Here is a 12,317-nt window from a genome sequence, read left to right as displayed (position 1 = left end):
ATGAAGGCAACTCTGAGCCAGTAATATAAGCACTTGCTATGGACTGAAATGTGACTCCCCAAAATTCATGTGTTAATCTCTATCTCCCAATGTGATATAATGGCACATGGAGCCTTTGAGGGATAATTAGGTTTAGATGAGGTCATGAAAGTGGGACCCACGAGATAAGATTACTGACCTCATAAGAAGAGACAACAGAGAATGTATTCTTTCCTTACCTGTCGTGTAAGGACACAGCAAGAATACAGACATTTACAAGCCAGAAAGAGAACTCTCATGAGAAACTGACCATTTTGGCACCTTCATCTTGGAACTCTAGACTTCAGAACTATGACAAAATATTTTCCGTTGTTTGAGCTATCTAGTCACTGGTATTTTGTTATGGCAGCCTAAGCCAATAAAGACCGAAGTATATGTATTTTCTTATCAACAGAAAGAATTGAGTTTGTTGAAAGAAATGTATGAGTTCTTGCAAAAATAAAGACATGTTAAATTGAAAGGAAAAAAAAAGAAAGAACAAAAGGAGGGGCAATATCAATAAGAAGCAGAATAGGAAGCCCCAGACCCTTCTTATTCCCGCCAAGATACCCACTCAACAACGTCCCTGAATCTAAGTGCTAACAGGAAAGGTGCCAGGGTGGGAGCCACTGAGAAGAAAAGCCATGGTTTGGACTAGCAGGTAGTCACTCTCCATATTATCCCCCCAACCACCAATTCAGTATGGAAGGAGCTGGAGAAATCTCCAACTGCTTGCTTCTCCAAGTGAGTCCAAGTGACTCCCCAAGGATCTGGGTTTTTGAGGGACCAATTGAAGAGCTGATTTCTGTGTTACCTCTCTTGGAGCACTGATGGAACCTGGCAAACTAAAATGCCTGGGGACTACAGAGAACAAAAGAGCTAAATGGCTTTCTGCTGCTGCCTCTCAGCTGGTAAGTTCATAAAGATATAATGGATGATGCTAAAATCTTTGAAAATACATAAAATCATTTCAGCCTAATTTGGAATGTGATTGTGACAATTTGGTGAGACTTGGTTTGGATACAGGAAAGATTAGTGTCATCAAAGTTCATCGCAAGAAGCTCAGAAAGTGAAGGTGATTGCAGTGAACTTTCCAGTCAGCCCCTTCATGGACATAAACAAGAAATCAGTGCTTCTCTGACTGGAACTAGATTACAGAAATATTTCTTTTATTTTTCTGTCAGTGTATCTATATTGATTAGTCTGAATATCTCAAGAATTTTTAGGGGCTGTCCCCATGGCATAGTGGTTAAGTTTGGCGCGCTTCGCTTGGCGGGTTTGGATCCTGGCATGGACCCACACTACTTGTTAGTCAGGTTCTGAGGTGACCCACATACAAACAATGCAGGAATGTTGGCACAGATGTTAGCTCAGGGCTAATCTTCCTCAGTAACAACAACAAAAAAAGAATTTTTATTTACTTTTATTGGCTCATTATTTTTGTAAATACTGTCATTGACTTCTTTTGTGTTGTGTTGGAACACTTTCTTCTCTTAGGAATTTTTAAAAGGAAACCATTTTGGTTCTCAGGCCCAAAGAGAAACCAGAGTTTGGGAATTTCTTTTAGTTGCAGAACTGTTATTAGACAATGACTCTTCTAAGTTCTGAACCATATTGTGCCTCCATTTTCACCCTCGTCCCAAGTGAATCTAAACACTCACCAGGGATTGGAGAAAACCAATCCTCCAGGTGTGTCCTATAGTACAAAACACTTGTCCTTCACTAACTGAAACACCCAAAAGATCCACTCTATGGCTCCTATGTGTGTTACCCCAGAGGATCTCTGGTAAGTCTTTGGGCTTGAGTTTCCACACTGAGCGTGGAGAAGTGGAGGACTGGTTTCAAAGAGAACACATAATCCACGTGATCCTATATGAAGCCAGGTTGACAGGAAATAAGTAGAATCTTACAGTAGTTGAGTGTTCAAATAGTATAAAAATTTTGTCTCACGCTTTTCAGAACATTTCTGAATCAGTTAATGACACAATGGATGACAAATTTTAAAGTGAGTTGACAAATAGGATGATCTCTAGAGAATGATCTGAGCTGATAAATGAACGGAAACCCTATTTGCTAAAAGCTCAGGAAATTATGCCTGTTTAAACTGGGAAACATTCAGAGGAAGTGATGCCCTTCAAGTCATTCAGGAAAAATGCTCATTTAGGTGAAATGCTCACTAAATATCTGAGTTGTGTTCTAGGTGACCTTAGAGGTCTCAGATACTCTTCGTTTTTCAGGTGAAAACATTTGAAGGATGATGGAGAGAACGCAACTGTGAGATTTTTCTATGTCCCCAATCTGTTGTTTTGGATCCTTCTCACTGTCTTTATCTATTTTATACTTTGCTGAAATAATTTCAGAAATTGAGCTTTGGAATTACTAACAGATAATAAATATAACTTGTCAATTAATATTTTGAATATTGTGAGGAGGAAATATTTTCCTGAAGAAGAGAAAAATAAAGACTAAGCAATCAGCAGGCAAGGAAACCTCAAAGGCTTTGAAAATGATAAGATAAAGCCATTCATAGGAGGCTTTGAAAATTATAGTGTTGTATGTTGGAGTGACCAGTGAAGGGCAAGAGAAAGAGGATGGATCTAGTTCCATGAAAAACAATGTATAGAAAAAGTTATCACATCCATAGAAATCATAGTATTTAGAATGAATATAAGATGTGTTAGGGTATAAGAAATGAAAACATTACGATTCATAGACAGTCTATGCTATTATAAATTCTTAATAAGAAGGCTTAAGGATGGAATAATGGTTATTGATGGGGAGAGAAAAGAGCAAAAGGCATAGATTGGAGCTTGGCATTGAATACAAGAGATGTGCAAATAGCAGGGCGTAGTAAGGGACAGCAAAGGAACATAGATGTGAATTTAAAATAATTGATGTTTTTTCTCAGATAATAAGTAGGAAGAGTTGCACAATGTGTGACTGGGTTTTGGAAAACACTGAAACTTTGAAAAATTAGGTTAAAAGCATTCTGCATCTATTGGAGAGGGATCAGACTATGACGAGATTAACCTGAGAAGACAAGCTAGTGAACTTCAAAACAGAAAATATTCTCATCAAACTTGTTTTCTGATTATGATCAGCAGAGAGGTCTACCACAACAGTGAAACCTTTATTGGCAACGAAGTTGGAGTCCTTGAAATAGCTTTACTCTCTGTTCAATGATTCTTTTCCTAATTCCAATTGGTAGGTCATGAAAAACGACAGATGTGCAACAAATGCAAGGTAAAGGAAATCTGTTTCGTACAGTAGTCAAGGACCAGAAAGAAAAATACATTTAATTTTGCTCTTTGAAAAGAATTAAGTGAAGTAGAAATATAGAACCTGATGGTTGGCTTTGCAGTGACTTCGTGAAAAGAGATAGAATATAAGAGAGGAGTAACTGGAAAGGAAAAACTAAGATGGAAAATATTGCATTGTATATATATACAGCATCTTCTTCATACATTCATCTGTTGGTGGGCACTAAGGTTGTTTCCATATTTAGGCTATTGTGAATCACACCACAGTAAACATGGTGGTGCAGATACATCTTCAATATTCTTTTTTCATATCCTTTGGATATCTACCCAGAAGTGTAATGACTAGATACTAGGATAGATCTGTTTTTGATTGTTTTATGAATCCCTATATTGTTTTCCATAGTGGCTGAATAAATTTACATTCCAACCATTAGTGTACAGGGTTCCCTTTTCTCCATATCCTCACCAACACCTATTATCTCTTGTCTTCTTGATGATAGCCATTCTAACAGGTCTGAGATAATATCTCATTGTGATTTTGAATTGCATTGCTCTGATGATTACTTTAATCAACTAGGAGAATGAAGGAAATCCTGACATTTGTGATTCTGAGGACGTTATGCTAAGTGAGGTAAGTCAGGTAGAGAAAGATAAATGCTTTATTATATCACTGTATAATATGTAGAATCTTAAAAAAGAAAAACTCATAAAAACAGAGAGTAAAATGATGGTTACCAGGGAATTACAGTTAGCCAAATTAGAACGATGTTATTTAAGGGTAGAAACTTGCAACTAGTGGATAAATAACTTCTGGAGATCTAATGCACAGTAGAGTGATAATAAACAACACTGTCTTATAAATATTAAACTTGCTAAGAGACTAGATTTTAATTATACTCCCTACAAAAAAAGAAAGACAATTAGTTGACATGACAGAGTTGCTAGCTAAAGCTATAATGGCAATCATATTGCAACATATGCATCAATTTGTTGTGCACCTTGAACTTACAAAATGTAATATGTCAAATATATTTCAATAATAAAGATAGGACTGTATACTCCTAATGTAACTAAAGTATATTATGCTAAAATAAATTAATTTGTTCTTATTTATTATTCATGAAGTCTTGCCATGGAATAGAAGATGAAACAGGATTATCACTCCTTGGTTCTGCTGACCACACCACCATGCTCATATTCAATGGCTCCATCTTCATGCCCTCTGTACTGACACTCATCGGGATTCCTGGCCTGGAGTCAGTGCAGTGTTGGATTGGGATTCCATTCTCTGTCATGTACCTCATTGCTGTGATTGGGAACTCCCTAATTCTAGTTATAATCAAATATGAAAACAGCCTCCATCAGCCCATGTACATATTTTTGGCCATGTTGGGGGCCACAGATATGGCGCTTAGCACCTGTATTCTTCCCAAAATGTTAGGTATCTTCTGGTTTCATTTGCCAGAGATTTCTTTTGATGCTTGCCTTCTACAAATGTGGTTTATTCATTTATTCCAGGGAATTGAATCAGGGGTCTTACTGGCAATGGCCCTAGATCGCTATGTGGCCATCTGTGACCCCTTGAGACATGCCACCATCTTCTCTCAACAACTCTTGACTTACATGGGAGTTGGGGTGACACTCAGGGCTGCTATACTTACAGCACCATGCCTGGTACTTATTAAATGTCGTCTTAAACTCTACCGAACTACAACCATCTCCCACTCTTATTGTGAGCACATGGCCATTGTGAAGCTGGCTACTGAAGATATCCGGATCAACAAGATATACGGTCTCTTTGTTGCCTTCACCATCTTAGGGTTTGACATAACCTTTATCACCTTGTCCTATGTTCAGATCTTTATCACTGTCTTTCGATTGCCCCAGAAGGAGGCACGATTCAAGGCCTTTAACACATGCATTGCCCACATTTGTGTCTTCCTGCAGTTCTACCTCCTTGCTTTCTTCTCTTTCTTCACACATAGATTTGGTTCACAAATACCACCATATGTTCACATCCTCCTTTCAAACCTTTATCTATTAGTCCCAACTTTTCTCAACCCTATTGTCTATGGAGTGAAAACCAAACAAATCCGTGCCCATGTCCTGAAAATGTTTTTCTCCAAAAAAACACCTTGATCATTAGTGACTCCATCTATAGAGATTTCAGGTTGGTTAAAAGGAGTGACTTGAATATGGGAAAGTTATATCTTCTACAAATATCAAATACAAAAAACAAATCTTTAAATATCAGATGCTTATAATGAAGGAGATATTTAACAAATCATCAAAATACTTAAGAATTTCTATCTGCTATTCATAAAAAGAACAAACTCTCTTATGCGGAGATTTCAAATTTTTTCTGTTCTTCTATTTGGGGCCTAACAATTTAAACCTAGAGGTTACTCTCTGGCAACACGTAGGCCAACATAGAAACAAAATTACAGACAACAATACTTGATTGCAGGTAACTTTCATGGACCATGTCACACATCAATATTCTCAACAGCTAACCCAAACCCACAGCTAGGATTCTGGTTATTTTTTAAATATTTGCTTGTGAATCTTTATTTTGAGAAATTTGAAATCACTTATCTATTTTTGTCTGCTTTCTCTGAAATAAAGATGAATATAAAAGTAATGTAAAATTAGTAATACCAATATCAGCAATACAAAAAGTATATGATGCAAGCCAAAGTCTATAAACATTGACTAAATTGCATAAGAAAGAACGCACAAAAAAAATTGATAGAGAAAAATTGGCATGTTCAAAAATGTATTTTTTAGGGAAACAAAAGTGTGATCTGTACTTAAATAGAAGACATCCTTTCAGAGCCACAAGGTTTAATGATTTTAACTAATTTGAGTTTTACCTAAATTTGGAGGTTTATGTTCTAGAATTGAATACATAGACAAATAAGTCCCACTGCATTTAGAGACTGCCTACAGCAAATATTTAGTGTAGAGGACCTGTGTCATATTTACACTTATATTAATGACACACAGGATAATGCCTGAGACTTTTTAGGACCTAAGTAAAATTGACATTGAACAATAAACAATTTAAACATCTCCTTGCTGTGTTTCAATGGTCTTCAATAGCAAAACTTCTGAAGACTTCAAGGTATTATTCAACATCATAGAGAATTTATGCCAACATGGTAAACAAAGAAGACTGCTTGAACGAGACATTCTGTAAAGTATGAGCCAAACATAAACCTAGAGTATGAGAAACTGACTCCTAAAACAGACTTCAGGTCTTTCTTCAGTGTTTGCTATTCCTCTCTCCACACAGCTTCATCCTCTTTCAGACTGCGGCATCGACAGACATCAGGTATAAATTTTCTTTAATTAACCTTCAAGATCAATAAGATGATTTTTAAAAACAACCAAGGGTATGGGGAGAGACATCTGGATCTCTAATTCTGGACGGATGCATCATAAGAGTAAGAAATAACCTGAGAAACGTGATTAGAAAAAAAGAAGGAGACCATATCATTCAAGATGTGGAGGTAGAAGATAATTTCGCACAAAATACTCATTGAATGAAGCAGAAACAAGTTTGAGTCATAATGACCTTGGCTTTTGATAAAATTTATATAAACACAACTATATGAAACAGGAGTGAACAACACAGTGACAAATGGAATAAAACAACATGTTAATGGATAGTCAGACATATTTATCCCATGCCAGCAGTAATCAAGAGAGAGCAGGAGTGGCCTTACATCAGACAAAACAAACTTTTACTCAAAACTGTCATAAAAAGCAAAGAAAGACATTACATAATATTAAAGGGGTGAATTCACAGGGAAAATATACTTACAAAAATATATCCAATATATAATCACCAAATATATGAAGCAAATATTAGTGCATACAAAGGGAGAAATAGACCACAACACAAAAATAGCAAGAGTTCAACACCTCACTTTCAATTATGGATAGAACATCCAGACAAAAATCAATGGGAAACTGAGGACTTGAACACTATAGTCCAAATGGACCTTATGTACATATACGGAACATCCCACCCCAAAGCATCAATGGAAACATTTTCCAGGGTAGATAACATGTTTTGTCAGAGAACACATCTTAAAAGTGTAAGAAGATTGAAATAATACCAAGTATCTTTTGTGATTACAGTATAGTGAAAGTAGAAAGCAATAACAGAATAAAAACTAGAATATTCACAAAATTGTAGAAATGAACACACTCTTGAACAAGTGATGGGTCATAGTTCAAAGAGGATATCAAAAGGGTTATTAGAAAATCACTTGAGACCAATGAAACAAAACACAGCATACTAAACCATAAGGAAAGTAACAAAAGCAGTACTATGACAGATGTTTATAGCAATAAATGACTATATTAAACAAGAAAGAAAAACATCAAAAAATAATCTAAATCTGCATCAGGGAATTAGAAAAAGGAAAATAAACTAAATCCAAATTAACAGCAGAAGAAGTAACAGTAGAGCAGAAAGAAACAAAATAGAGAATAGAAAACAATAGAAAACATCAAGAACTAAGATTTGATTTTTAAAATATTAACAAAGTTGACACACCTTTAACTAAAGTAAGAAAAGAGGAGAAGATTCAAGTAAGTAAAATCACAAGTGAAAGAGGAAACATTACAATTGATACCACAGCAAGGCCAAGAATCATAAGAGACTATGATGAACAATTATAAGCCAACAAATTGGATAACCCACAAAAACTGAATAAATTCCTAGATATATACAACCTACCAAGACTGGATCATGAAGTAATAGAACATCTGAACATGTCCCTAACTTATAAGACGATTGAATTAGAATCAAAACCACCTAGTAAATAAACACACAGGACCAGATGGATTCAATGGTGAATTCTACCAAGCATTTAAAGAACTGACTTCATGGGCCGGCCCAGTGGTGCAGCAGTTAAGTGCGCATGTTCTGCTTCTGGCGGCCCGGGGTTCGCCAGTTTGGATCCCAGGTGCGGACATGGCACTGCTTGGAACGCCATGCTGTGGTAGATGTCTCACATATAAAGTAGAGGAAGATGGGCATGGATGTTAGCTCAGGGCCAGCCTTCCTCAGCAAAAGAGAGGAGGATTGGCAGCAATTAGCTCAGGGCTAATCTTCGCCGCCCACCCCCCCCCCCCCCCAAAAAAAGGAAAAGGAAAAAGTAAGGAATTGACTTCAGGGGCCAGCCCCATGGCCTAGAGGTTAAGTTTGGCACACTCTGTTTTGGTGGCCTGGGTTTGGTTCCCAGGCACAGACCAACACCACTCACTGGCAGCCATGCTGTGGCAGCAACCCACGTAGAAAACAGAGGAAGATTGGCACAGACGTTAGCTCAAGGTAAATCTTCCTCAAGCAAAAAGATGAAGATTAGCAACAGATATTAACTCATGGCTAATCTTCCTTGGCAAAGAAAGAAAGAAAGAAAGAAAGAATTGACTTCATATCTTCTCAAACTCTTCCAAAAAGTTGAAGAGGGGACTCTTCCAAACTCATTTATGAGACCAACATTACCCTGAAACCAAGGTATGACAAGAGAAGAAAATTACAGACCAATATCCACGATGAACATAGATACAAAAATTCTCAACAATATATACGCAAACTGAATTCAAGAGCACATTACAAAGATCACACACCATGACTAAGTGTGATTCATACCTGGGCTGCAGGGATAGTTCAACATACGCAAGTCAATAAATATGATGCACTATATCAACATAACGAAGGGAACAAGTAATATGATCATTTCAATAAAAGCAGAAAAATCATTTCACAAAGTTCAACAACATTTCATGATAAAAACTCTCAACAAATTAGGTATAGAAGAAATGTACTTCAATATAATAAAACCATAGATGAGGAGCCCTCAGCTAACATCATCCTCATTGTTAAAAAATAAATCAAAATTTTTTTCCACTAAGATCAGGGTCAAGACAAAGATCACTCTTGCCACTTACATGCAACATAATTCTGCTAGTCCTTGGTAGAGCAATTTGGCAAGAAAAGTAAATAAAAGTCATCCTAATCAAAAAGAAAGAAGTGAAATTATTTCTGTGCAAAGATGACATGACCTTACATGTAGTAAGTCCTGAAGATTCTACAAAACAAATTCTTAGAAATAATAAATAAATTCTGCAAAATTGCAAGATACAAAATTAACCTGCAAAAACCAGTTGTGTTTCTATATACTAACAACAAACAATCTGAAAAGGGAATTAAAAAACAAAAATCCCTTTCACAATAGCAACAAAAAGAATAAGTCTTTGGAATAAACTTAACCATGGAGTTAAAAGACTTACAATAATACTAAAACTACAAAACATTTCTGAAAGAAATTAAATTATACACAAATAAAGAAGAAAAACTCTCATGTTCATGGATTGGAAGAATTAATATTTTTAAAATGTCATTAATATACAAAGCAGTCCATAGATTCAATGAAATTCCTGTCAAAATCCATAGTGAATTTTTTGAAAAATTGAATAAACAATTGTAAAATTCTTATAGAACTGGAAATGACTTTGAATAGCCAAAACAATCTTGAGAATGAAGAACAAGCTGGGACATCATGCTGTTGATTTCAAAACATATTACAAAGCGACAGTAATCAAAACTGTATGACATTGGCATAAAGACACACATATATATTCCTCAATGAGGTGGTTACATATGGATGTCTACATTGTGAAAATCATTTAAGCTGTGCCACATGTGATTTTGTATGAAAGTTAGACTTCAAGAAAAGTTTTTAAAATATTAGGTAAATAATTGCTCAGAAACAAAACAAAAATAGAAAGAGAGAGGAAAAAGAAATAGTGAGGAGCTGTTGCAGATTAAAGGATTTTGGAGACACATGAATATTAAATGCAATGTGTGACCCTGGATTGGATACTGGGCAAGAAAAAATGTAGCTGTATAATTCCTTTGTACTTCTGTCTAACTTTGAATGTTGACTGTAGGTTAGCTTATAGTACCGTTTCAATGATAAGTGTTCTGACGATGATTATAATATGATAGTTATGCAATAGAATATCCTTTTCCATGGTAAATACATATAGAAATATTTAGGAATAAAGGGACACCATGTCTTCATCTTACTCATAAACAGTTCAGGAAAAAATTATCTATCTATGTACGAAATGGTAAAGTAAGTGCTCAAAATCCAGTATAAACAATTTGTGAATCTGGGTCAATCTTATAAATGTGTTTTTTGAAATATTCTTGCAAAGTTCTCTACATTTAAAATTATATCCACATAAAAAATATTTTTAAAAGCACTGTTCTTGAAAATATTCTCAATTCAGAACAGTGTACAATTATTCGCTCACTTGACCAATCCAAACATATAGTTATTTGCTTCCGATTGGCCAATACTGTACACCAGCTCAATCACCAAGTCCTAGTGATTGCCTCCCATAATTCTCAAATATGATCCCACTCCTCTATTAGATTTTACTTATGCCGATTGTCAATCTTTCATGAGAATTTATGACAAATATAATATATATTTTCCATATTTATTATATTTCCTATGTGTGTCCTACTTCATAAAGTTTCAAAGTTTGCATTCTAAATTTAAAACGTAGTCTCTCACCTGCAAATTTTATGTATTAATTGTTTTTAGAATGCTTTAAATTCCTTGCATTTTCCTGCAGAAAATAAGCTGCTTAATGCATCTATAAACTGTTCTTTCTATTGTGTATGCAAACACTTGTACTTCTTTGCTTGCCTAGATACTATTCAGCTTTTAGAATTTAGTTAGGTGTGTCCTTTAATTAAGGAACTTTGGACATTTACTTTGTGTTTTCTATACTCTTCCTAAAGCTTTCATAGCAACTATCTCATTACCCTCATTTTTTATGTAACTGTTTCCTCCACTTGGATCACATGTCTAATTTATTTGTATGCTCATGATCTACACCGTACATGACATATTTAATGATAAATATATATGGAAGGAAGAAATGGGGAAATGAATACTAATGAAAAATTTTGCCAAAATTATTATATAATAAGCATTCATTCACACAAAAGGATTATTTACATATTTTCTAAATCAGAGAGACATATGGAAGAAGAGGTGTTCCATGCTCAAATAACATAAACACATAATATTTTAGTATTCCCAGAAATAGTTTCAGAATACCTGATGTTAATAGCTTGATAGCCTAATTTTAAGTTGAGATATCAACAATGGAAGTCATAAATTTATTTGACGAGAGCTCTATACAGTGAACCATACTAAGTGATTTACGTAGATTAAAATTATTTAATCCACAGAACAAATATATGGAACTGTAATGAGTATTTTCTACATGGTGTAGATATGTGAATGGAAACATAGAGAATTGAGGGATAATGCCCCAAATCACAGAGCTAGTCAGTGGCAGAATCTTGATTCAAATCTAGACAATCTGATTCAAAAATGCATTCTTTAACCAATCATATCATGAATGGTCTCATATATTAAAAATTCAATTTCAAAATTGGAATCTAAAGAATATCAAGGAATGATGTAAACCATTTTCTTCTTTGAGACTCATAAAAGCACAATTTTCTCACCTCTGTTGCCTCTTATTCTGGTGGTGTAAATGATATCCAAATGTTTCTGCAGGAGAATCTTTATAAAATGGGTCTCCAGTTGACATCACTCTAGCTAAGAGATGGTCTTCTACTTAATCCCCTCATCATCAAAAATATCAACTAAGATCCTGTGGGTCAAAATTTCTTTTTCATGCTTATGGTAAAGAAATGTTAAAAAACAGCAGCTAAGTATTATTTATTGTGTTTTATTGCTTCATTCTAAGTTTAGTTCCTAGAAGTGAGGGGATTAATCCACTCTTATGATCTCACCAAAAATCAGCCTCCTCTCATCACTGTTATTGACACAGCAGTTTAGGCTAGTTTATGCTACAGTAACAAGTAGCCCTCAAATCTCAGTGGGTTAAAATGTAAAATTTCACTCTCTCTCATGCTACAGATTCATTGTGGATGGAAGGTGGACGGTGGAGTTATGCTCCAAATAATTA

At 35.2% G+C, this 12,317-nt stretch overlaps 1 protein-coding gene across 1 annotated transcript; it reads left to right on the top strand.

Moving 5' to 3' along the window:
* Positions 1–4,466: 4,466 nt before the first annotated feature.
* On the top strand, positions 4,467–5,417 carry OR52A5 (olfactory receptor family 52 subfamily A member 5). The gene has a single exon (XM_001504149.3). The coding sequence runs from the start codon at positions 4,467–4,469 to the stop codon at positions 5,415–5,417; it is 951 nt and encodes a 316-aa protein (XP_001504199.3).
* The last annotated feature ends 6,900 nt before the right edge of the window (positions 5,418–12,317 follow it).

The sequence above is a fragment of the Equus caballus genome, chromosome 7, assembly GCF_041296265.1.
Source record: "Equus caballus isolate H_3958 breed thoroughbred chromosome 7, TB-T2T, whole genome shotgun sequence".
NCBI classification, from domain to species: Eukaryota; Metazoa; Chordata; class Mammalia; order Perissodactyla; family Equidae; genus Equus; species Equus caballus.
Note: the sequence above shows the minus strand (reverse complement) of the source record. Positions and strands in the feature narration are given on the sequence as shown.